This window comes from Motacilla alba, chromosome 1 (genome assembly GCF_015832195.1).
Source record: "Motacilla alba alba isolate MOTALB_02 chromosome 1, Motacilla_alba_V1.0_pri, whole genome shotgun sequence".
Lineage (NCBI taxonomy): Eukaryota > Metazoa > Chordata > Aves > Passeriformes > Motacillidae > Motacilla > Motacilla alba.
The window spans coordinates 56,716,673-56,743,246 of record NC_052016.1 but is presented as its reverse complement, the minus strand read 5'-3'; the positions used below and the strand labels follow the sequence as shown (position 1 = coordinate 56,743,246).

Sequence of the window (26,574 nt, the reverse complement as noted above, 5' to 3'; positions counted from 1 at the left end):
GCTGCTCAAGAAGCTGGGTGGGAGCATGGCCAGGACTGCTGAGCCGAACTGGCCAAAGGGGTATTCCATACCATAGAACACCATGACCAGTATATAAACTGAGGCTGTTGACCAGGGGACAGACTGACAGATGTTCAAAGATGGGCTGGACATTGGTCAGCAGGTGGTGAGCAATTGCATTGTGCTTCACTCATGATTTTTTTAAATTGAGTTTTATTATTTTCCTTCATTGGTATTGTTACTATTATTGTTGCTGTTATTGTTATCATTATTATTCTATTTTACTTTGTTTCAATTATCGCCTGTCCTTATCTCAACCCACAGGGGTTTTTTTCCCTTCCTTAACTCTCCTCCCCATCCCATGGGGATGGAAAGGAGTGAGCAAGCAGCTGCATGGCGCTTGGTTTCTGGCTGGGGTTAAACCACAACAGTTTGTGTATGTGAACCATCTCCAACAGAGTGATATACACCTATACAGATGGAATAAGTGTATTTCTGATGAAAGACAGGTCTGATAATTGCATAAATAAAGTACAGATAATGGAAATGAAATCAATGTACCCAGGCAGTAAATAAGCAAGTGCGATACGAAATGCACATTACACCACCGACAGGTATTTTAATATAGCTTGTGAATAAGGGATTTATTTATAAGGAAAATGCTAAGACAAAACCTCAGAGTCTAATTATTTATCCAGCTATGCAATTATTAGTTATAAATCTCTAGAATGGCTGAGAAACTGTTTGGGGAAATGCCAAGTCTGGCTCAGTGTGAAATGCTATTGCTAGGAACTGTGTTATTCCTAGCAATATATTATGGCCAAAGACACCAGAGACTTTCCATTTTCTGGGAGCTCTGCCTTTTTGCAGCAAAAAATGTGCTTTCAGTGATAGCTTTAATATCATGTTGCAGGCTTCAGCCACACAGGGGAGGAGAAATTGAGGCAGTTCCATTTAATCCAGACCTTTCTGGATTAAATGTCTGTTATGTGGTTGCAAGGGACAACAGGGGACCGGGTTTAATGGCCCAGGTGGTCCCTTCATATTCTGTACTCATATCCTCTGCTATTCAACCGGTTCCTTGGGGATCTCTGCCTGATCAAATATGAATGGCACTAAATCCTGAGGCCTGTTGGAAAGCACTGACCTGAGTGATATCATATGTGCTGAGGCAGAAGAGGAGCGTGTGAGTTAGCCCAGGTCAGTTTGTCTTACCCCAACCCCAAAACTACAGTATTTGAGGCACCAGACAGTGACAGGTCCTCAGGAGCAGGGGGCACAGCTCTGCTTCCCTCACAGCTACTGCACAGAGAGGTATTTTGCGAGAAGCTGACTCTGACTCTCTGAAGTGCTCTTTGCATCTTCCATCCAAGACACACCTAATCCTGTACCTAAATCTCAATGTCACTAGACTTCTGTCAGTGGTAAAACAACAAATGCCATCATGTAATCAGTAGGGTCTCCTGGCACACTGAGGATAGTACTTTGCCCCAAGAACTTTGGATATATCTCATCATTTCATCTTTACCCACATACATGATGAGTATAAAGAATGAGTTATGTACCCTTGTATAGTTCTGACAGGGCTACACCACGACTGCACTTATGGTAGGGATGGATACCGTAAGCAAATCTCCCACATATTTCTGCTGTATTTTATAAGGAAAGATCAAGAAACTGGACTAATAATCAACATTGGATCTCTTGTTACTGTAAACCCTATCACACCATTACATAAATTACACTAGCCAGACATGGGGAAAAGCCAATTGGAATTTGCCATCTGGGTTGGAAAACACCACAAAGCAACAGTAAAAAACACTGACATGTTTGGAATGAAACTTTTAGGAAATGTTCCCCAGCTGACACTTGCGAAAATCCAGTGCAGGCTGGTTTGAACTATGGTTAGGGAGCTGTCCATATATAAAGACTTCCTGGGATGTGCCACCTTCTCAGGCTTGGTACAGCTCCACTATAACAAAGAGCTGCAACATAGACTGTGCTGATGAAACGATTGCTGCATCACCCTCTGCATTCCCTCAGCCCAAAAGGCGGGGCGGGGGGAAGCATTAAGGATCCTGCCAAATGCTGTCCCAAGCTACACTTTCACAGCTGCTGGAGCCACACGTCTGACCTGTGTCTGCTCCCAGCCTGCCTGCATTTGGTGGCATTTTTGCTGAAGGAGGCTGAGCACATGATGCAGGAGGTGTGACTCTGAAGGCTTGTGTGAGCTTCCCCAAGTGGACTGGGGATGACAATGGGATGCTTTACTCTGTGGGCTGCTGCTCCCATCACCACAAGTCCCAGGACATGTCCCCTTCACCCAAGCCTTGAGGAGAGTGTTCGCACCCACCTCCATGCTGTTACTGTCCTTGGGGCTGCAGCTGTGTGGAGCTCCTGCACAAGAATTGTGGCATGCCCCAGGCCAGCAGAGAATTGTCCTCCTCTGGGAAATGTTAGGAGATGGCTACTTCTCCATTGCAAGCCCTGGAGCAGCTTGGTACCATCCAGGCTTGTGTGTGACTCATGGTCATCAGATGGTGGAGGGAGAGAACAAGCTATGGTCTTGAGGGACTGTGGACGAATCTTTCTCTCATTTACAGTGCTGAATTTTTCATGCTGCACTAATAAAAGCCACTTGAACCATCCTGTAGTCATTTGCTGAATCGTTTGACAAAGAAACAAATTTGGCAGGGTGTCTCTTAATTGGTTTGTAGTGTGCATCACCACTCTGTTCCCCTTGCCTTGCTGGACAGCCATGGTGTACTTTGCAAAATTGGCTGGGAGAAGAAATTCATCATAAAATAAGATCAGCTGCACTGAGTCAACCCAAAAAATGCTTGTCAACATTATCCTACCTCTGATGGTGGCTGAGAGTGAGATCCCTGTGACTAAGTGTAAACACAAGGCAAACAGAATGATACTCCCCAGGCCTCCCATAAATTCTGGCTGTATTTAAAAGCAGCATTTGAGCCTGCACAGGATAAGCCTGTGCTTGATCCCAAGTTCAACACCACAATTACTCAGGCATCTGCAAGTGCAACCTCTTCAGCTACACTGAGCAGAACACACTGCACAGAGATGAACACAACTTCCCACCTTGCAATTAACCTAGCAGAAGATCTAGCCTCTCAGGCAGCCTCTCTCTGCAGACAGGTGTAACCCACAGAAATGACAGGTCTTCTGCCATTTGAAGGAATAGAGTGGTTCAGGGAGAGATTTGCTGACTGCTGGTGACAAAGCAGTGGTGGTGATGAGACACTGGGACCAGGACTGGGAGAGCAAGGGTTGGAATAAGCACAAAAAGTTACGAACCACCTCCTTCCAATGCCTGCAAGATACCAAATATGCTCAGTGGTGTGTGAAACCACAGTGTTTTCATGTGATGTGCAGCCTCACAACTCAACCTTCCTTACCCTCCTAATTTGCATGGTGGCAGCATGTGGGAGACCCACCCAGATCCCCTCACACCCACTCAGCAGTGCAAGAGGCTTCCCTGAGACCGCTCTGTGCAGCCCACAGCTGTTGGTGTGTCTGCAATGCCCCTGGCCACAGATGAGCATCTCTGCATCCCACAGGAAGCAAACACCCAGCACGTTGTGCCCAGTGCCTGATGAGTGCTGGGAACACAGCCCTGGTGGGATCCTGCTGTTCCAAATTAGCACGTTGAGTACTCTGTCATCTGAAAGCTCCTTAGACCACACAGGGCAGGGGAAAACCAGAACATGTCACAGGGGATCTGGGAGAGAAGAGGGAAGAGAGGCAAGAGTTGATTCAGCATGCCAAATCAACCCACCACAGAATGAGTGGTGATGCAGGACACTCAACACCCACCTTGGAAACCAGGTCAGCCCTTCCAAACACATTTTACAGTGAGATACTGGAGGTAGCTGTTAGTGAGGTGCAAATGTGATAAGTCATGAGCTCTGGGCTTGCAGCATCTGAGAAATGTCAGGCTTGGGGAAGCACGTGCAATCCCACAGAGAAGTGGTGGCTCCGGTGGGACGGGGACTTGTCACCTCATGGGAGCAAACAGCCTGCTGGCTCAGGGCACCTCGCTGGGATGGCTGGGCTGTGAACAGGTAGGAGTGTGTCACTGTTTGTCCCCCTTTCTGGTTTTCATTCTGCTATAAAAAAATGTTTCCAAGGCCATGTGAATTGTGTGTGAACAGGAAAAGTTCAGCTGACTTTTGCCAAGGAGTTGGAGCTAATGTGTCATTAGCAACCTCTAAATTTGAGCCAAGTCTGCACTGCTGCCAGTCCTGTCAGAAGGGCTACATCCTTCTATTTCAGTCAGAAAAGCCCCCACAAACTTACAAACCAAAGACTCTGTTTGGGAAATGAAAGTACTCCTCTGAAATATAGCAACCCACGAACAAAACCAGCCATGGGTGGGATGAGCAATGATGAGCAGGGTTTTTGGTCCCCATAACAAGTTTGGGCAGAGTTTCCTGCTGCTATTTCACACGTGTGAGCAGTGTCACTCACTGGTATGTCATGGGTAAAGTCTGTGCTACCAGAGATCTGCAGCAGAGGTTGCAAGCTGGGCAAGAACCCCAGGCCAGTCATGTTTTCTGTGCTGCAGGGAATGCTGTAAATCCTACAGGCAGTGTGAGGGGAGAGAAGGAGGGTTGGCCTCTGGGTGACTCTGTGGTGACTTGGTGTGAAATAGGGGAAGGACAACTAAACCCCATAGGAGCATCTCAAGACTGATACATCAGCACAGCATTTACACCATGCAGAAGGGACACACTTTGAGCCACACAAGGACCTTTGTTAAGGTCCCCACATGCAGTAATAGGGACCAGGGAGTTGAGGTAGGTTAAAAAAAAGCCAGTAAAGGGGGGAAAAAGGTTGTTTTCAGCTAGATCAGGTCCCTGTATGGCTTATCAGGTGGCTCTGCCAGTAGGTGCATTGATTAGGAGGGATATGGAGGGGACAACAAACACAGAGAGGGATGAATGAGTGAAGCAGGCACAGAAAGGAATGCTTGGGAAGCAGCCTGAAGGGAGCAGGGAGAGTGGGCACATGAGATTTGGGGAATGAGGTCAGAGCTGAACCAAGCAGTGGGGTCATGCCATGAAAACTATTATTTTCTGCTCTTCAGCAATGCTTCTGCGGAAGGCAAGTCGAGCAAGATATACTCCAAGAAACCGCAGTATTTTTAAACATAGCTCAGGACTGAGCTGGAACTTGAACTGTGATAAATGACTGCCAGCTTTGGTTTATGTCTGAAGCTGCCTGGGCTGAGAGAAGGAGGTAAATCTGGCCACCAGCAAAGGTGTGTGGTCCCCACAGTGGTGGTGGAGCACAGGGACACACAACTGCAGCCTCACAGCTGCTGGCAGAGACTTCCAACATCCCCTCCCATCTGCTGAGGGCAGTGGGAAGGCTGGCACTGCCTTTTGAAAAGAAATTCCTTTGCTGCAGCAAAAGGAATAGCAAGAAGCAGCTGGCCAGGAGTTACCATGCTGTTCTGTTCAATCCCAGAGGACCAAGGGGGCTCTTGCTGGATCAGACTGACACCCTCTGAAGTGCTGTGCCAAAAGCACAGAAAGCATTGTTTGGGGATGAAGGCAGTAGTGGCACTCTCTTGGGCAAACACAGGAACAATAAATCAATCGAATGCTTGTACAAGCGGTGGTGAACAGCAGCATAGCAGGCAGCAGCCTGCTGCTCCCCGGCCACCCAAAGCATCCCCTGGTCTTGCAAGAGGTCGTGGCACACAAGCAAGACCCTGTCAGCTCCCAAATGGCAGGAACAGCACTGCCATAACTGCAACATCATCACACCTTAATTTCTTCAGGTGGAAAACACATCCCCTTTCCTCTCTGCAGCCCAGGTCACAGCTGTCCCTTTGGTGTCTGGTTCCCTTCCCTCGAGGATAAGGAGGAAGCTCCAGAGGACAGCATCTGAGCAGCTCAGTAGGCAGCCAGCACCAAGCCCCAGGAGCTCCTCTGTCTGATGAAATCATCTCACAGTGTGAAGATCCTCGCAGCTGAAATTGAAAAGTTATTTATTTCTCCTCTAAAGGGGAAAAACATCTCACTGTGGAGGCTGTTTGTCCTTTGGGGCAGAATCTCACTTTTGCCAGCTTCTGTGTTTCTATGTGCTGGCTGGGAGCAGTGTGATGCTCTGGCAGGCAGGATGGAGCAGAGCTGATGCTCTGCTGCCCACAGCCTCCCTCTGCCAGGGCAGGTACAATGAGGAGCACAGTTCACCACTTCTCTCCCCATGGGACCTGGGGATCACAACAGCACTGCTAAGAGCACCTTTTGCTCCACTGCAGCCACTCAGCAATGCAATGGCTGATTCTCCAGCCTCACCCCTTGAGGCATTGGACTGCCTTGATAGGAACCACAGCTGAGGTGTCCTGCATGCTCCCAGGCAGCTCCAGGGATAGCAGTCTTCTTCACCCAAAGGGATTGTGAAGCTGGTATCTGTCCACCACACGCTCCAAAGGAATATCATGGCATCCAACATCCTTCTCTCTCCCACGAGTCCTCATGTTCTCTGCAAGGATGCTGGTAGGCTCTGCTGGGCTCTGCAGAGCCCCTCCAAAAGGGGCTTTTTCATGGGAATGCTCATCCTGCTCACTCCAGCGGGAACACGAGACCAACTTAAAATCACACAATGAATGGTTTCACCACTATTCTCAGTTTTTTACTGCCCTTTCACTTATAGGTGGACTATTTCCAAGCATGGGATAGACTTGCTCCCAGTGCCATATGCAAGTGGCACTCTACTGCTTAGGGCCAGTGCTCAGTGCCTTGCAGCATCCATTCCCAATAGGGCATTGGAAAGTTTTCTATGGATATTAAACCTGCTGCTCTGCTAGAAGAAAATAACCTCAGAGCAGGTGAGAGTTGAAGAAGGTGTCCAGTGCCAGTCTTTTCTCCATGCCAGCAGAATTGCTTTCCCAGTCCTCTGAAACACATTTGGAAACCTCACCTGGCAGAGGTGTGACTTAAACCGAGCTTATACTGCACAGGATGATTTTTCAAGCTCTGGGAAACTAGGAATGTAGGAACTACTGCAGGAAATCCTTGTGGCTGGTGCACACAAATTTCTTATTTCACTCGGATTTAACCTGCTTGCTCAGATCCTGTGCTAAGCAGGACTGCTTGCTTTGGCACGGGTAGGGGAGGGGTCCTGCTTCAGGACTGGGCCTCCTATTTAAAAGAATAATAAAAACCAGCATTCACTAGTAACAATACACCTGTTCAGAAATGTGGATGCTTTTGCATTGCTGTCAGGCTTCAAACCTTGAGGGAACGGCTCACGCCACGGCCAGCAGCACCAGCGTGCCGATGGGGCCGAGTTTCCACTAGAGGGTTGTAGTGCTGTAAGGAAGCAGACGTGGTTACTGTGGCAGAAATATTGCAATGCATTCCAGGCCTTTGTCAGCAGATCAAAAGCAACCTGCGATATCCCAGCTTCCAGCAGGCTCTGCAGTCTCTGATGTGCACGGGCGGCAAGCTGCGAGAGGGCTGGTGCCTGAGCAGCCTGCTTCCCTGCCTTCCCTGAACAGCCTCAGCATCCATGTGACTCAGCACCTACAGCATGGTTAGAGACATAAATACATAGATAGATAGATAGACAGATAGATAGATAGATAGACAGATAGATAGATAGATAGAGAGAGAGAGATGGTAAGCAAACACACCGTGCCTATGCATATGCACGGATGGACAGAATGTTTGTTTGTGCACCTGGGGTTTTGATGTACGAACAGCCATGAGGCGTGGCATTGGCATGCCGTGGCAATGAGTCAGGGCACCACTGGTAAAGCAAAGCCCACAGCCTGGCAACACAGAGAGTGGGACAACTAGCAGCATCAGCACAATGATAGAATCACAGTGTCATTCAGGTTGGAGAAGTCTTAGAAGGTCATTGAGTCCAAATGTTACCCCAGGACCATCAAGTCCAACACTAAACCATGTCCCTCAGTGCCACATCTACACAGCTTTTATATACCTCCAAGGATGATGACTCTACCACTTCCCTGGGCACTTCCCTGGGCAGCCTGTTCCAATGCCTGACCACCGTCTCAGTAAAGAAATTTCACCTAATATCCAATCTAAACCTCCTCTGGTGCAACTTGATGCAATTCCCTGTTGTCCTGTTGCTTGGCTGTTTGGGAGAAGAGACCTTTCAGGTAGTTGTAGAGAGCAATAAGATCTCCAGTGCCACATCAGTGCTCAGTACAGGGGGATGATCACTTCCCTGGTCCTGCTGGCCACACTGTTGCTGATCAGCAGAACTGGGAAGCGTTAGATCTTCGTATACAGCCGTGGCTCCAGGCCAGGAGCTGCCATGCTGTGCATTGCACCAAACATGTGTGCTGGCCCCTGGAGTTTTTCAAGCCAGCCTTAAGCAGGAGCCATCAGAGAGGACTGCCACTTCTGCCACCAACCACATCCCCAAGTCCAGGTCCTCACAGGTTCTTGTGAATGGGACCCCAGCATGCATGTGTACAGTGGTGTTTGTATTTTTCCATGTTTATCTGTAGAATCATAAAATCATAAACTGGTTTGGGATGGAAAGAACTTTTAAAGGTCATCTAGTCCAACCTTGTTGCAAAGAGCCTGTGTGTGCAGCTTACTGAGTAGATGGTGTGCTAAGTGCTGACAACTGTACCAACAAGATCAGGGTGGTTTTGCTGCTGAAAACAAAAACTGGAGCTGTGTAAGACTATGGGAAAAGGCCAAATATCACTGATGTTGCCTTCCTTCCACAGAAAGAGTGTGAAGGCAAATGCAACCACAAGGCCTGCCTGTAATATGAAAAACACATCGTGATATTCACCAAGAATTTACATAGTGATCAATTTATGTTGCACCTGTTTGTCTGATACTGTCACTATTTCCATGTACAGATAGATGGAAAATGGATTTTGCCTACATTTTAATCTCTTTCATTATCAGAAAGGTTTTGAGGAAGCAAGTAGGAGACGTTCTTGCAAAATAAAATATTGCAGCAAAAGACGGGCTTTGGTTCCTCTGAAAGATGACCCGATCATACCCAAGAACAACTACGTAAAAACCAACCATCCAGTTGACAGAGAATCATAGAATATCTTGAGTAGGAAGGGACCCACATGGACCATCAAGTCTAGTGGAGAGGCCACAGAGTGCTATGATAGGTTATCTGACCCAAAATAGGTACTTGAATATTCTTCCCTTTATCACTGGCTGCTGGAGAGTCACTTCTCATGCTAACAGGGGAGAATAGGAGTTCAAGTGAGCTGTTTCTTGATACAGAGGACAAAAAAGCCCCAGGGGAGACTCAGCCATCTGAGGAGACCTGCAAGGTAGACACACAGAGTTGGGAGAGTCACCTCCCACAAATGATGTTTTCATTAACAAGTCCCAGACCTCAGGGAGACCAAACAGGCTGGAGAGCAGGACTGGTGCTGGTGAAGCTTCTCCTGCTCTGAACTGGCTAAAGGTGATGGCAGCACGAGCCTTTGCTGATCCCAGCAATGCAGAAGAGCTCTGTAGCTCCAGACCACTGGGGTTACCCCTCTCCTCCTGGGGTGCTGCCATCCCTTGATGGGTTGACACCATGGGGCAGAAGGGTAGCGGGTCTCCACCAAGGATACGCAGCTGGCATCAGCTGTGAAGAGAGCTATGGCAGAAAAGCATGGTGTGAGGAGTATTTGGAGTGTGTTATAAGAAGGATGGGAGAGAAGGAACATGAGTGCCCTGCCTGGGAATAGGGTGTCTCAGCAGCTATAGGTTGGAAGGCAAGATTAATTTTTTTTATTATTACCTATTCTAACCAGTGAGAACATTTATAATCATCATGCAATAAATGTGTCTGTACTAACCTTTCACATCTAAGATTCCTGTAGGACACAAAAAAAAAAAAAAAAAAAGGCATTTGAATTGCCAGCTGCAGAGGAAAGCAGCCATGCACAACCACCTTTGCCTCGTGAGACAGCACCAAAACCCTCCAGCCTTGGTGTAGTACAAAGGCAGATGGCTTTCTGCACCTGCTTTTGTGAACAGCTCTGCAAACCCTCTTCTCACATAGCGAGGAGTCTCATTCCCTCCCGAAGGAGTCATAAAAATACAGCTTTATCCATTCTGCATGCAGCAATCAGACAGGCTTAAGAGCTTAAGCACTCGGAGGGTTGCAATGTTTGAAAAGATTGCACAGACCTGTTTGCCTGCCTCGGTCTGCACCACTAATCAAAGCTCTCCTCAGCGTAGACTTGGGGGCACATTGTCAGAGCTGGAAGCAGAGCACTGAACGCACTCATACAGGGGGAGTTAAGCTCGGTCCTCTCGGGGCCATGCACAGCAGCTTGCACACAGAGCCCCGTGCTCCTGCCCTTGCCCTGCTCTCCAGCCAGCTGCTGGGCCACGGAGCATTGGGATCACACACCGGCCAAAGAAGACGGCAGCAGACACGTTTCATCGCTTTAGACTATTTTATTAAACAAAGCCAACCAAAACAAACCCAACCCCACCGGCGATGCACCAGCTCCTCATTTACAAACCACTCCTTTTCCCAGTTCTGGGAGAACAAAGAGGCTGAAGTGTAAATGAGATCAGTGTGGTGAGTGTTACGCACATGAATATTTATCAAGAGGACCAGAAAGGGGCCAATTTGCCACCCTCCTGCAACAGCAAGAGCTTGGTCATCATCAAGTCGGAGGGAAAGGGCAGGTGAAGAGGCTGGTCCATGCCTCTGTGCGGGCAGGAGCGTGTGGAATGCTGGTGAAAGGCTGTTCTTGCATCCGAGGGTGACTGGGGGAGCCACCAGTCAGGAACGACACTGGGAGGATCCAGGGTTTGGGACAAAAGGTAAGTATGACACATGAAGCAAGCATACAATGTCCCTTACAGTCATGCAGTCAGCTTGCAAGATGCCCTTTGGGGGAAAAAAAATCTAAAGAATTAACTGAAAGTTGTTACCATTCCTTGGATGTGCCAAGTGCTCATGATAAATCTTTTTCCTGAAGAAAAAAAGCAAGGCTAAATCAAACTACGGAGCTTGTCAAGCATGAGATTTACAGAAATCTCACAGGGTTATGGGTTCATTTCTTAAACAGTTGAGTTATAGCAGCTTCTGGGCATCAATATATGAAGCGTACTGACCCCCTCAGTGCTGTGGGGAGTTAGGGTATGAGCAACAATGGAGAGATTGCGCTGGTTATCGTCTTGATGTGTATTTCAAAGTCACTTCCGAAAAAGAAGACGAGATAGTAGTTGAGAATTCCAGCCACAGACATGAGAAACAGGAAAAAAATGATGCGCTTTCCAAACAAGTAACCAGGAGTGCTGAGGAGACAGAAATGGGGGAAAGCAATTTGTTAATGTGCAACATCTCACACGAGAACCCTCAGACTGAGCAACTGAAAGACCTCAGGGGCTGAGAGAGAGGGGGAAAATTTCTTTTTTGTCTTGCATTGCCAGGCAGTTGAGAGGACTTAAATGTAATTTTCAGCATCCATTTAGATCTGGATTAGGCCTTCTGTTCTCACTGTAGGCTGCTGCTTACAAAAGTGTTTGTTCAGAGGTACTTGAATGTGTTCTCATCCATTACAAGCTGTGGGACAACTCTGTTTCACATGTGTGTAATTTGCTTTATTAATATAAATAAAGTGTAAATATTAATATAAAAGGACAATCTTGTGCAAATAGTGGCACACACATGCAAACCTGTGTTTACAGAGAGCCCTGTGAGCAGGAGCTGTAGGTCCCCTTACCCCAGTGCTGCTGCACATCCAACATTTCCCAAAGCTACCCCCATTCATCCAAAAGAGAGCAGCTTTCCTGTACTACCCAATGCCAGCAGCTCTTGCAGGCAGCACCAGAAGCCAGTGGCTCTGCCTGTGGAAGTGTAGCATCCAGCTATGCTGCTACCACTTTCTGGATTTTTTAAAGAGGCTCTGCAAGTCCTTACCTCTGAGTCCTCTCCCCGAGGTAGCCCACAAAGTACTTCTGCCTCACAAAGAGGTACATCAGGCCAGCAAAGGCAGCAGGAGCTGGGTAAAGGACAAAACAAAACATTAAACACACCAGCCCAGCTCTCACTGTACACACTGTCCCCCAACTGCTGCCTGGGCTGGAATGGAAATGGGAATCTGCAGTCTTGGGTTACAGGACAAACACTGGAACTGGGATAGAGACCTCTGCATGAGAAACAGCACTTGCCTTGCCCTCACTCCAGCTTTTCTGAAGACTTTGTGGGTGTAACCCTGCACACAGCTGTGCCCACTGCAGAGCACACACTCACCACTGTCCTTCCAGTACCTAAAGGGTGCCTACAAGAAAGCTAGAGAGGGACTTTTCACAAGGACATGAACTCATAGGAAAAGGGGAAATGGTTTTAACCTGAAAGATAGCAGGTTTAGATTATATACAAGGAAGAAGTTCTTCACTGTGAGAGTGATGAGGCACTGGCACAGGTTTTCCAGAGAAGTTGTGGATGCCCCATCCCTGGAAGTGTTCAAGGCCAGGCTAGAGGGAGCTTTGAACTATCTGGTCTAGTGGAAGGTGACCCTGCCTCTGGCAAGGGAGCAGTAAAAAGATGATCTTTGAGATCTTTTCCAACCCAAACCATTCTATGATTTTGTGAAACCCAGTGTGGGCTGTACCAGGCTCAGGAAAGAGTATACCAACTCAGGCACCGTCCTCACCAGAAGATGTTGGTAGATGTACTTCACTAGAAGCAGGTGGAGGATACACTATGGTCCAACACTAACTTTTGAGCATTAAAAAGGGTCCTTCCCCCATAATTCTAGCCTTTCCCACTCCCCCTTCTTCTCCTTGTTGGGAAACTCGGGTGTTTTTCCAGAAAGAATAGACACGTACCCCAGGTAAGTACTCATCTTAATATTAGATAAACTCACATTGCATTGAAGGGGATCACAATTAGAAATGCAGGTCAGTAGTTCTGGGTGGCCCTCAGCACAGGGGAGAGCTGGCGGTTCTGGCAATTTAATAAATTGAGCCCATTTCCTGTCCCGAGACTGAATAATGTGGCAATAATCCAGCAACCAAGTACTAAACTCTTCACCCAAAACAAAGGCAACTCATCCATAATGCCAGTATGAGAAACGTCCCTGGCCTGGACCACCTTGAATCAAGTCTGGGAACACATCTGTTGACATAAGCCAAGCCATGCCATGAGTGCTGCTACTCAAGCAGCATGCTTAGCTCCAGGACAGAGGGGTAAGGGAGGCTCCCCTGCTGCAGGAGGCTTGATCCCTGAAAGTGTAGCTTCCAAAGTACTCACTGTCCTTTGCTGAATGTAGTGTCAGGTTGAAGGGGGAAAAGAAAACAAACAAAGAGTGTTACCTTGGCTGCAGAGAAGGCCAGCACACCAAAGCACAGCGAGGAACGTAGGGTATGCATGTCCACAGTTCTGGCTGGAATGGAATTCATAGGAGAGAAATCAAACCACAGGCAAATAGAGAAAAATCTGTATGTTTCACCAGCAGAGACTGGTGGCAGGTGAATGTGGGCTGCACTAGTGCCCTTGAGAGCAGACTTTTACCCCAGAGAGGAGGGAGGCCCCTGACCTGCCAAGGGCTGGGCTCCTCACCCAGGTCTGCTTCCCTGTTTTCCAACTCAAATAATGGATGCCTTTGTGCTACCTGGTGAGGAAAACAAACCATCCTGTGCCTGCCTGGCACCTGTGAAAGCCACCTTCTCCCTAACCTGTTTGATCATGATAGATGCTGTGAGCTTTATTGGCTTAAAGTCCTTTTAATTGAGTCATATTAATCAAGCTATTGGATAAAACCAACAAAGGTAGAATTGCATCACAACTAAGAGTGTCTCACAGAGTTAACACGTGTCTTTGCAGGGGAACAGAAATGGTGTCCAGCTGCCTCCTTCAGCTGTGAATTCTTTCTGAGGGGGAGAAGTGAAGAAGTTGAGAGTCCATGTGGCAAAGGAGTGGAGAAATGGAGAGCTGTGTGCCAAGTGAGGTGCCAGAGACCAAGGGAATTGTGAGAGTTCTGCCACCTACCTGCTCCTCAGCAGGCTGATGTCTCTGCTGGCTCTTTCCTTTTGAACCCTTGACACTCTGGCTGTGCCTGTGCCACACTTCCAGCAGGGAAGAGTGAACTGGTTCCCAAATGAAGGAACACAATACTTATGATGGCTGCAAGACCTATATAGATGCAGCACATGGTGGCAAGAAGGGTGCTGGATTCAGCCAGCAAATATATCCAAAAACCTCATGTCTGAACACTGAGCAGAGCTAGGGATTAAGTACAAAGCCTTCATCTGAGGCAATCTAGAATCCACCCCGGCCCCCAAAAGGGTTTGGATTTATTTTTAATGCAGAGCATGATGAACCCCACTCTGCCCTCACTGATGCCTCAGTTCTTGTCTACTCACTTGGCAGTGTAGACACGGTCAAAGGAGGAGGATCCCTGCCGCTGCAACACCTTCCCATTGCAGTGTCTGCTTTCATGCTCCACTTTGTTAGCAAAAAAAGCTGTTAAAAAACCACAGAGTATTCAGTCTGAGATGTCACCTGAAGATATTGCAGAAGCTGGGCATTGTGGGCTCAGCTCTGTTCCCATGGACAGATGGCAGGAGAAGACACAGGTGCCTGAGGGTGCAGGATGTGGCCGGTGTGCTCGCTCTGTCACCCAGGTTTAACCAAACCCTCCATGCATCCCTACATGTCTGTATGTGACTGGCAGCAGGCTCTCACCTCCAATCCCTGCTTAACCCCAGCTTTGCACTCTGGGCAGTCTCTGCATCTCTGCTGCAGAAGCACTGCCCTGAGCCGCTCCTTTGAGCTCCCAGTGGGAAAAGAGCTTTCCAGTCAGAGCTGCCAACCCCAAATCTTGCTCTCCAACAGAGTAGGGAGACAAGGGAGTCTATTCTCTTTTAGTGAAACCCATTTGCCAAGCCAAGGACATCCTGCAGGGCTAGTTCTTGTCCCAGAAAAGCCCAAAGAAAGCCTGGTCTTAATGGCTGATCTGTGTGTATCCTCCTTTTAAGCAACAGAGTTGTGTCAGAGTGTTAGCTGCTGCAAAACTGCAGCACCTCAAGATAATGTATCATGCTCTTGACAAACACGTTTTATCTGATGACAGTAAACCAGAGACCATCAATCATATGTCTAAGAACACCAGAGAGAGCTCTGGCAGGCTACAAGCTGCAAGCTTTCTGTTGTCATGCACCCTATCTCGAGTGCGTCCAAATCACTCTATGGCTTGGAATATTAACCTAATATATGCACAGGAAAGAGAGCCCATCAGAAAATACATTATTATAGCAATAAAAATATAGCTAGATAACCTGCAGGATTTCATCCCTGCAATCTGAAGAGTTGCCTCTTTTTTCCCCCTTCATCGATGGTGTAAATAGGTCTTTTGTACTTCCACTGTCTTTAACAAAAACTCCTGAGTGTCGCCACATTTTTCTTCCCAGAGAAAAGCAAAGCACAATTCTTCCCAAGAATATTTCTGGGCTTCACATTCTCTGAACCCCAGAGAAAGAAAACACAATTCCTATCTTATTTGCTGTGCCTGTGTTGTGCCAAAGTAGAATGGAATGTGGAAATTGTTTACCCAAAGTGAGGATGTTTTGTTTCCTTGGCCTGTCAGGGCCAAGCGTGTGTGTGAGTCGGGACTGTCGGCCGACAGTCACGGGATTCAGTGCAGTTGTGTGCAGAGTTGAGTGCTTGGCAGATTCAGTTTGGATGTAATGTAACATAGTGTAATATAGTATAGAATAATATAGTATAATAAAGTAATTAATTAGCCTTCTGATAAGATGGAGTCAGATGCATCATTCTCTCCTCCTTGTCAGGGCTGCCTGCAAATCTATAACTGGATTTTTCAGTTCCCAGTATTGTGGGTGCATACAGCCCTTCTGCAGAAAAACCCACAGTGCCAGCACCCCTACTCTGAGCCAGGCTGCAGATCCTCCCACTGCCACCAGCACAGTGCGCTGGCCGGCTCCTGGGGTACCCAGACCAGACATCATCCGGTGGCACAGAGTTCTCAGCATCTCCATCTGCACACCAGCACAGTCTTTGGCAAGAGATTACTCTGCCTACAGCCACTAAGAGAACCTAATTGAAGAGGACAGAGTTGATCAGCACTTTTTGTTCAGTGCTGAGCTGCAGCGATGGACTTCCTGCAGGTCTGGGACCACATGGACTCACTGGTAGCATACCTCCTCCCTTTCTTTTATCATGCTTGAAAATCTCTAGAAAATACCACATACTTGGCTTTCTTTTTTTCTGAGAAAGCCAAGTAAGCTATTTATCTCCCTCTACACTGCTGCAGGTCCTGCCACTTCCCAAATATCAGCTTGCTGCTGCAGAGAAGTTCCACTATGCTAGGAGGCAAGAGGGTGCTTTCACAAGCCATCATGAGAGGAGTGAGCAGGGCAAGGCTGGAGTGGAGAGGTTTAATTCACCTCAGTTGTTCCAGGAAATAATGCCCTGAGGCTCCAAGGTTCCACAGACTGCCCAGAGGCTGAACAGTGGCCACTGTCAGTCCCACTCTGATCAAGGTAATGGGCAAGAGTTCAGTGTAAGCCTGGAATTTTACAAGTCCGTGCCAACAGAAACTGGGAGCTGATGACCCCATATAGCCAGTGCTTGCAAACATGCCCCTTATTTCTCTCCACTTTGCTTCCTCTGTCCTGATTTACTCAGCAATGACTACTGATTTGCCCTGAAAGCTGCTGGATTGCAACATATCTCTGGTAAAAGAACAAAACTTTAGGCTGCATGTGTCACTCAGTGGTATGCGGCCACCTGAGTCATTGCTATGGGAGGTGGAGATTCCGTCATGAACAAGCTGGCAGTAAATGGACACCAGACTGGGGCAGCACCACAGCCCACCTCCATCTCCAGGAGCAGCAGCATTCAAGCTGTTGTCTAGTCCTGCACCCTCTGCAGAGAAGCATTTCATCATGAATTTACGTGGTGCTGACTTCATGCGCTCAGAGACAGTCAAGCAGAGGCCCAAGTGCTTTGCTGAACGAGAGCCACAGCAAGAGTTCAGCACTCCTGATACCCCTTGACAAACATTTCAACTGCTTTCAGAATTGCATTCACTGCAAGACTGCGTATCAGGTCTGGTCTTTCTAGAAAGAAAGCTTGGGAAGAGGAAACCAGATGACTCAAAGCTTGAAATCATGGTTTAGGGCTGTCTGCCTCACGTGCTTGGCAGACTCTGCCAAGGATCCTACTTCCCCTTTGTAGCAGTTGCGTCCATAATCTCACAGACAGATAAAAGCACATGGATGGAAGTCTGACATGTCCAAGTAAGAGAAAAAAAGCCCTGTATATAAAGTCATACGGTCATATTTCATAGCAAGAAATGTATATTTGACACATTTTCTTAACTACGGTATGTGCGCTGGTCTTAATGTGCCATGTTCTGGGGATGCCACACGCTGTGCATTTGCCAGAGAATAGCATTAGGTTAAACAATGTCGCATTTACTGCCTATGTTGAAACTAAACCGGTCTGCATCTCCTTTTTTCTTTTTTTTTTTTTTTTTTTTTTTGCTCCTTGGCAGCTGGGCTCCCACCACTTCCCCTCTCTGCAGCAGCCCAAGAATAGCCCATTTCCTACATTTCCTAGGACTTTGTGTTCAGTGGGAATCTCCCATATCTCCCATTTGTAATAAGAAGCCTTCACTACAGATTTCTGGAATTTTCACCAGCCATCCAGCCCACTGCTGAATCTCTTGAATCTCTTTGAACCTGGGCAAACTTAGTGCAGCTGAGGCAAAACTCAATCCTTTCATTGAATTCTGGGCAGAATTTTCTGCTAAAAAAAAGTATTTGTAAGAGAGGATGAAGATGTTAAAATCAAACTTGCACCAGGAGAGATACTTGTTTTATTTTTAAAATCTGGAAGACTATACAAGGGACTGTACAAGGTCTGAATAAGAGCTGGAGAAGGAAACTTCACCATCTCAGGAAATGTTCAGTGTTCTTGGGACCACAGTTAATTGAGATTAGTTATACTGCAGGACTTGGAGGTGCAGGAAAGCAGCAGAGCTGCCTGCCCACAAATAGCTCACACATACTCCTCCAACTCTGTTCCCTTCACCCAGCTCCATGCTCCAGCTCCCATTGCAGCCCCCCAGGGACTCCATCCCTGCCCATGGCAGCAGGGCTCCAGCTTGAGAGCAGCTCTGCCTGACCATAGCAGGGACCTAGGTCAGAAAAGGAGGTCTCAGTCATCAAATCAAAATTCATATTTTCACTGGGTGTCCCAGCGTATTAGTCCTCACATTAGCGAAATGTGTAACAAACTCACTCCAGAATGTCAGCGAGTAAGTCATTTGACTGTCAGGATTCTGCCACAGTGTCACACAAAATTCCATCCCGAGAAGGTTGTTTCTAAAGCCAAAGCCCATGCCTAAGCATGCATGCCCTTATAACTAAATATTATCTATCCAAAGATCAGCTCAGCATATGTCATCCTGAACTTTCCTCGGCTCCCTTCTATCCCTTAAATAAATGTTTATTTTTGTCTTACCGTTCTGGACAACACTGATCAGGGTGACGATGACAAGCAGGACAATGCTTCCCAGGGTCTCCTGGTCCATTTTGTGAGAGGGCTCTCAGGGTGAATGGTGCAGCCTCGGTGGCAGCTCAGTGGTACAAGCGCAGAACGAGGAAGTGAAGGTCTTATCTTGAATCATGAAACACTTCCTATGGTTTCACAGGAGAGTGGCAGCACCCTCTGCTCTGGTGCCTGTCGGACCAACCACCGCAGGCTCACTCACTCGTCGTGTGCAGATGAAGCCCAGGGAAAAAAGAGATTACACGTCTGTGATCTAAGATGATACGTAATGTGGAAAGATACCTATTGCCCTTCCTATACACAAGCAAAACCTGGATATCTAAAGCACGTCTGAGCATTTGGCTGGCTGTGTGGAACAGCAGAAGGATGGAAGAAACCAGCCAGGCCACCACAGCATAGTCAGCAAGTGCACAGCCTCTCCACAAGCAGCTGGGAGGAAAATAATATTGGCAAGTCTCAGCAATGGTGCTGCTCTCATGCAGATGCTCTCCCTGGTCACATCTCCATCAGTCTCACCAGTGAGGAGACCCCAGGCCTGCATGTCACATGCCAGAGCTCCTGAACCCCCTGGCATATTGGAATGGGCAGTACAGCAGTGCTGTGAGCACTGCTGCTGAGCACAGAAACGTGTCTTTTGTTACCAGGCATGGATCCTGCATCCTGCCCATTACAAATAACTCCTTGGAAGACAGTGACAGCTACAAGCATTCAGCGTTTTACAGGCTCAGCAGGCTCAGACTTCACAGTTGTGCCCCAGTTTTAGTGCCTGGAGCCCAATATAGTTGAGCACAATTGCTGCAGCATGTTCACAGCTCGGATCCAACCCCTTGATGAAGCTGGCACAGAAGCACAGGCTGTGGTGCTGGACAGAGGGGTGGGCTGACCTTAGCTGAACATCAGGCACTCACCCAAGCCACTCTATATCTCCCCTCCTCAGCTGGACAGGGAAGAAAAAATACAACAAAAGGCTAAAGGGTTGAGATAAGGGCAGGGAGAGATCACTCACCAGTTACTGTCACAGGCAAATCAGACCTCACTCTGGGTGGGACACAGCCAGGTAGGAGATCCCAGCAGGAGCCAACCTGCATAACCTATCTTTTTCAATGGGGACACATTTACTCACAATGGTGTTTTTACCCAGTCTCTCCATTATGCAAATTTTTATAATCCCTAGTCTTGCATTTGGAAAACTCTCATATACTTTGGGTATAAACAAATACACAGAAATGAACTGGCTGAGAGGTAGGTGATTAATACTGTGAGCTGTGACACAGTTATCAGCATAGGAAAAGGCTGTCTTTCTGGGATGCCTTCCCTACAGTCTATACAGATGCAGCTGTGTGAGAAGCAAGGCCATAAAGAATATCAAGGTTTAGATTTGGCCTGTGATTTTTTTCTTCAGATTTTTAACTTTTGCCAGATTTGCTTTAGGAAAAAACCCAAATCCAAGAACAAAAAGAGAATGACAACAGCTCTTTGAGAATGCTTTTATTCAGGCTAAAGTTCTCCTTTTCCCCAGAATATGATCTTTTCCTACCTGAACATCAATGTTTATGTTCTGTGGTCTATTAAGCACAGGATTGTAGCTGGTATTTAGGGATAGTATTTAATGATAAGCATCTACTAATGTTTTGAGAAGAAGAACCCATCACCTAAAAGCCATGATGGAATGAAGTCAAAAGAAGAATATTGTCTAAGCAGAGATCAGTGTTATGACTGTAAAGAGAGGAGCTGTGCATGAGCATGGGCAGGAAGGAGCTGCTGGCAAGAGGGAGCTGCTGACAGGAGAGGGCGAAGGGGATAGCACAGGTCCTCGGGGCATCTATGGTAGGAGGATTTCCACTGATCCTCCTGCAGCAGGCACTCTCCTTCTGCTACCTGTTTTGTGCTGGTACACACCTACCAGGCAGCCTGCAGCTTGCTTTTGATTACAAGCGGCAGTACAAGCACATGAGCCTGCTCCAACTTGCCGAGAAAACACACACGCTTCCCTGATATCAAGGACTTTCCAGAGGTGACTTCTATTCAACTGAACTCTTGTATAAAAGAGGGTAGGAATCAGGCTGCTGAGGTGTGAAGCTGCCATAATGCAAAAAACCCCACAACACACCAGGAGTTTATGCCAGCAGGTTTTCCAGCTGGCTGACCCAAGCTCCCATCCCTCACCCTGTGCGCTGGCCACATCGTGACAGATGAGCTGCTGATGCCTTTGCTTTCTCCTTGTCTTGCTCTTTGTTTTGCAGCTCTTTGCTTTGCTGCTGCTCAGCGCCTCTCACCACAGACTCATCCCCACTTTGCTCTTCTGCTCTGCCCCTTCTGAATCATTTCCCCCGGAACCACTGTGGCATTTTGGCACTTGACATCCCCAGTGCTTTTCTGGAAACCCAGCCTGTTCCCTCCTCTCACCCAGGTTTGCTCCAAAGCCATCCCACACGTATGCGTGGAGGAAAGCAGGGTTTCACACTCCTCCCTGCAGTAAAAAAAAACCCCATGACATCAACTCCAGGGCTTGTTAAAATGATTTCTTGGTGTGCAAGGACAAAAAAGCTTTGCCAGCAAGAATCTCTTTGGTATTGCTGCCTTAAGAAAGGAACTGCAGGGTTTTGTTTTGGTTGTTTTTTGTTGTTTGGTTGTTTTTTCAAGTGCAGCATCACACTCAGGGCTCTACTTGAGGAATAACAAGGAAATCAAGATGCTATGTGAGACATGGAAGAAGAAGTCCCTTTACCATGGCAAGGCAACGCCGTTGTGTAGCCAGACAGAGCAGAAACCTCTTGTGGGAAGGAATATTACCTTTTCATACCCCTTGGCACTGGAATAGCTGCAGGGTAGAAGGAGATTCTGGCAATACTTTTGCAATTTGGGGAATTGCCTTGGCAAGGGAGGGCTAAAATGACTCTGCTAGCTGCTTTTTCCTATCTGCACACTAAATTGTTCCCTCTCCCTAAACACACACAGGATCACTGTCTGGATAAGACAAAGTTGGCACCACTGGAAAACCCTGTGCACCTGGGAGAAACATCAGTGCAGAACACCTCCATCACATCTCACTTGGGCGTTTGAAATAAGGGATTTTCCTGAGTAGACAAGAAAAAGGGGTGTGGGGGGAGGGATACACATCTTTGGGAACCATGCCTGTACCTTCTGAAACCCCCAACTGTGGTCAGACCTCTTCAGGCGCAGGCAATTCAGCACTTTGGCAGCTGCTGTCAGACCCCAGCCCTTTTGCTTGTTGTATGGCTGTTTGACAGCCACATCATCCTGTCCAAGGAAGATAACCTTGACACAGTGAGCCATGAAGCTCACGAAAATGTGCAAAGCCAGCGAGCTTTTCCAGTTGCACTGCGAGGCTTCCTGCACATTAATCTCCTCCCCTGGAATCTTGAACAGCCAGTCAAAATAATCCCTTTGTAGAATTGCTTTCATGGTGAAGAGGAAAGGAGTGGGAACGCAGATCTATAAATATCTTTTGGGATGTTCATCTCTCCTCTGATGCACTCTGATCAGAGCTCAGCAGAAAGGACTCCAATGAAAGTGTGTCTCTTGATAAAATAAAGGCTGCTCGTGCGAAGCTCCCACATATGAAAGCCAGGTGACACCCAGCTGTCATGCTGTGTCATAAATGCAAGGGGACACAAGCCTCTTGGACTGTCTGGTTAATACGAGCACTGTGCTTTGCAAACTTGAAGCGCCCCAGCCCCATCAGATGTAGCGCACACGCACACGTGTGGGTGACTCCCTGCCGTCATGACAGCCTGCCTCAGCATCCCGTCCTTGCTGCACCTGACAAAACCCCAGCGGAGCGCATGAACAGAGCTGGAACTGTGAAGTGCAGCACAAAGAAAAGGGCAATGCTGCAGGTTTTAAAATGCTGCCTTCATTCTGCACAGCCAAGACAATGAGCTGGCAGAGCACCGCCTAAAAAACCCCTCCTTCTCCACATTTCAGAGGCTTCCTCCTTTCACTCACTGTTTTCATATTCCTTTGGTACAAATTCAGCTCAAAACAGAGCTGGAAGACAGAAGCTGTAGTCCCTCCAGGTCCCCTGGCACAGCCTCCTCCTCCCCACCCTCTTTGTCCCATTGTCACGGTTCAACCCCAGCCAGCAACTTAGCCCACATAGGCACTTGCTCACTCCCCACCAGTGAGATGGGGAGAGAATCAGAAGGACAAAAGTGAGAAAAGGGCTAGGAAATTCCACACATGCAGGCAAATAAAAACAATAAATGCATTCACCACTTCCCACAGGCACGAAGGTGTTCAGCCATTTCCAGGAAAGCCAGGCTCCATCACACATAATGGTTACTGTGGAAGACAATGCCATCACCCCAAATGTTCTCTCCTTTCTCCTTCTTCCCCCAGCTTTATATGCTGAGCATGGTGCCATATGGTATAGGGTAATCTGTGGATCTGCTGGGGTCAGATGTCCCCGCTCTGTCCCCTCTCAGCTCTTGTGCACCCCCAGTCCACTTGCTGGTGGGGTGATGTGAGAGGCAGAAAAGGCCCAGACTTTGCGTAAGTCCTGCTCAGCAGTGACTAAAACATCTCTTTGTGACCAGCAGTGTTTCCACCACCAATCCAAAACAGAGCCACATGCCAGCTACTAGGAAGAAAATTAACTCTACCCAGAGTATTTCAGATGTGGCCTCAACAGAGCTGAGCAGAGGAGCAGAATCACTTCTCTTGACCTGCTGGCAGTGCTTTGTCTAATGTGACCCAGGGTACCATTCACCTTCTTGGCCACAAAGGCCCACTGCTGGCTCATGTTCAACCTGCTGTCCATCAGGACACCCAAATTCCTTTCTGCTAGGTTGAATTCTAGATGGGTGCCCCCAGCATGTCCCAGTGCATGATGTTTTTTTTGTCTACAGCTGCAGGACTTTGCACTTCTCCTTGCTGAACTTCATGAGGTACCCATCAGCTCATTTCTTCAACCTGTCAAGGTCCCTCTGGATAGCAGCATCACCCTCTGGCTCTGTCTGCCACTCCTGTGAGTCTGCTGCTGTCTGCAAACTTGCTGAAGCTAAACTGTGGCCCATCTTCCAGATCATTAATGGAATGTTGTGCAATATTGATCCCTGATAGTTACTGGCATCCAACTACATCATGCCACCACACTCTGGACACAGAGGTTTGGCCACTTTTCAATCCACCCCACTGTCTGCTTATCCAACCCTGACATCAACAGCTGCTCTGCAAGGAGAGAGTGTCAAAGGCCTCGCTGAAGTCCAGGCAGACAATATCCACTGCCCTCCTCTCTTCTAGCAGGCCAATCACTTTACCATGGGAGTCTACCAAATTGTCTAACACGACTTCCCCTTGTTCAAGCCATACTGACCAGCTGCTGGCAATTCTGGAAGATGGGGGTGATGTTGCTTTATTCCCATCCTTGGGCACTTCCCCTCATTGCCATGACTGATCAAAGCTGATGGAGATTGCAATGGATCTACCATCTCTCTCAGCACCTGTGGGTATATCCCACCAGGGCCAATGGATTTATGTACATGCAGGTTGCTTAAGTGTTCCCAGACTTGGCCCTCATCCATCTAGGGTATATCTTCCTTGTTGATTTGTTTTTTGTAACTCATGTTTGCTGCCATTATCACCTTATTACCTTTTAGGCAGCTGCAATTTGATTAATAATTCATTTAAATTCATTTTATAGACTGTTTGAGGCTGAGGTGAGGCTGTCTGGGCAGTGGATTCACAGGTCTTTCTCTCCTGCTTTGAGAAGTCTCTTTCACCCTTCTCATTTCTCTTCCCACTTTCCATTAGCTCTTGCAAATAATTATCAGAGGTCTATGAATCAAAAGTCACTGTGGAGTTAATTTTGTCTTCTGTTCTTCAAGTCTCTGGTCACAATCACTCCTTTTGGTACAGTAATTATAAGAAGGAAAGATGTTGGATCCTTCCATCTTTGGAAGGATCCAACATAGGGCAAGGCTAATTTTTGCCTTCCTCATCCCTGGCACATACTGTCAGAGCTTCCTCTTGCCAGCTGAGCTGTCTCGGAGAGCAGCTTTCAGGCTCCCATTTGCAACCGTCCCACCAACAGCCAGAACTTCAACCGCTACATTTTTCTGCTTGTCCGCTCTTCCCCAATCCCTCAGGAAAAGAAACGGAAAAGGCCACACAGGAAAAAAACAAACAAAAAAAAAACCAAAAAAGAACCAACCAAACAAAAAAAAAAACCCAAAAAAAAAAACCCAGAGAAAACAAAGAAGGAGAAAGCCAAGGAAGGACTGCTTTTTCCGATTAAAAAAGCAATCAGGCCCCAAAGCTGGTGATGAACAAGCCCAACCCGCGCAGCCCCAGAAGGAGCGGGAACAGGAAGAGCACAAAAAAGCACAGAGCCCGCCCCAGCCGCCGCGGGACCCAGCCGTGGCTCGGCAGCGGCAGTTCCCAGCTCGTCTCTGTGGCGCAATCGGTTAGCGCGTTCGGCTGTTAACCGAAAGGTTGGTGGTTCGAGCCCACCCAGGGACGTAAAGCCGCTCTTTTTGTGGCTCGCCGTGTGTTTTTTCCTTCCCTCCTGCAAGAGGCGGCGGCTGCAACCGGCCCGCGCCGCCTTTACACCGGCGGGAACAGCCCGAGACCCGCTTTTGGCTCCGGGACCTCGCTTCTCCTGCCCCGCCAACAGGAGTTCCACCCGCACCGTGTGCTCACAGCGGGGCCCCGGCTGCTCCGTCCGATTGCTCAAGAGGGACTGCAGCACTATAGCGTCTCAACGGGAGTTTCCGTAGTGTAGTGGTTATCACGTTCGCCTAACACGCGAAAGGTCCCCGGTTCGAAACCGGGCGGAAACACCATTTTTTTTTTTCTTCCCGTGTCACCGCGGACGTGTTTCCCGGTTCCCTCTTTAGCCGCGGGGCTCATCCCCCGCCCCGCAGTGGGAGAGGGCGAGCGGCCTCCTGGGCTGCAGGGGGCCGGGAGGGAGGAGCAGGGGCAGGGCTGGGGGCCTGCTGGGGGTGTGCTTCGTTCCCTTGCCCGAGCTCCTCGGCAAACGCATTTTTTTTCTGGAAAGATCGCCCAGAGGAGGGGAAAGGAGCTTCAGCTGAAACGGGCTGAACAGCATGAGAAAACTTGGGACAAAAACTACAACCACTTGCCGTGGGCATTACAGAAGGCCCTTTAGCTATTAACTTACATAAAAAAAATAATATAGGTCCATGTTGGGGGAGAAGCATCTCTTGAGGGTTTCTTCAGCCTCTTACTTGAAAACATACGCTGGAGACACCCAGCCCCTTCTTCTTTACACTCCTTTCGCAGCATTTCCTCTCCTTTGTGAGCCCTGTGGCTCTGCCGTGTTCTCTTGGGCTGTGCAGCTTCAGCATCTCCCTGGCAAACAACCACAGCGTGTTTGTGCACAGCAACGTAAAACTAAAAATGCCTCAAACTCCATCAGCCTTGTTATCCCACTAACCTTCTCTTCTTTCTTACTTTGTCTGCATCTTGTCTTAGATCAATACTCAGACTGGACGTTCTTCCACTCCGACACCGAATCCTGGTGGACTTCAAAGCACAGCACACACTGTCAAGAACAAGCTGCTCAAAAGGCAATGTGTTTTACTCTGGGCACGAAGGGGCTCACATCAAGAGCAGCTGTTTAGCTTTGCAAAAGGAACACAGACAAGACACAATGGCTCTCGCCGATACATTGTCAGGAAGGGAATAATTATTTAAAGCAAAAAAACAGTGATGGAAGAATAAACGGCAATACCCAGCCACGAAAAACATCAAGATCAAAATCATATTTGTAATCAGCACCACAATAGATTTCTTGAAGAGTGCTCCAGCAGGTATACAGCTAGCAATCTATCCAGGCAGCTCCTTTGCAGATGTGCTGGTTTATTGCAGGCAGGATGCGAGAAGGCAGCTGTTTTTCACCCTTTACTGTGTTATACGTGTTTGAATGTATCAGCAAGTAGTGAGATCTGAATCACAGCACCATCTCTGCAGAGCTGATTCCAAACTCCGAGTGCCACGATTATGCCTTTCCCAAGGCAGAAGACAGACTAACAGGACTCTGCAGAGGGATCT

General features: G+C 48.0%; 1 protein-coding gene and 2 non-coding genes across 3 annotated transcripts; 2 read left to right on the top strand and 1 right to left on the bottom strand.

Moving 5' to 3' along the window:
• Nucleotides 1-10,428: 10,428 nt before the first annotated feature.
• On the bottom strand, nucleotides 10,429-18,709 carry LOC119709722 (arachidonate 5-lipoxygenase activating protein). Its single transcript, XM_038157845.1, has 5 exons — nucleotides 18,490-18,709; nucleotides 14,364-14,463; nucleotides 13,314-13,384; nucleotides 11,917-11,998; nucleotides 10,429-11,291 (listed from the first exon to the last, which is right to left on the bottom strand). The coding sequence occupies exons 1-5, from the start codon at nucleotides 18,557-18,559 to the stop codon at nucleotides 11,129-11,131; spliced, it is 486 nt and encodes a 161-aa protein (XP_038013773.1). The 5' UTR covers nucleotides 18,560-18,709; the 3' UTR covers nucleotides 10,429-11,128.
• A 6,237-nt stretch (nucleotides 18,710-24,946) lies between these two features.
• TRNAN-GUU lies at nucleotides 24,947-25,020 on the top strand. The gene has a single exon. It is a non-coding gene; the product is annotated as a tRNA-Asn (tRNA).
• A 247-nt stretch (nucleotides 25,021-25,267) lies between these two features.
• On the top strand, nucleotides 25,268-25,340 carry TRNAV-AAC. Its single transcript has one exon. It is a non-coding gene; the product is annotated as a tRNA-Val (tRNA).
• The last annotated feature ends 1,234 nt before the right edge of the window (nucleotides 25,341-26,574 follow it).

What these genes read in the sequence shown, in the direction of transcription:
- LOC119709722 (XM_038157845.1), bottom strand. Translation starts at nt 18,559, where the DNA reads ATGGACCAGGAGACCCTGGGAAGCATTGTCCTGCTTGTCATCGTCACC. An exon ending in GATCAGTGTTGTCCAGAACG is followed by an intron (nt 14,464 to 18,489) that starts GTAAGACAAAAA and finishes GTTTTTTAACAG; the next exon opens with CTTTTTTTGCTAACAAAGTG. An exon ending in CTCGGGGAGAGGACTCAGAG is followed by an intron (nt 11,292 to 11,916) that starts GTAAGGACTTGC and finishes CTGTCTCCTCAG; the next exon opens with CACTCCTGGTTACTTGTTTG.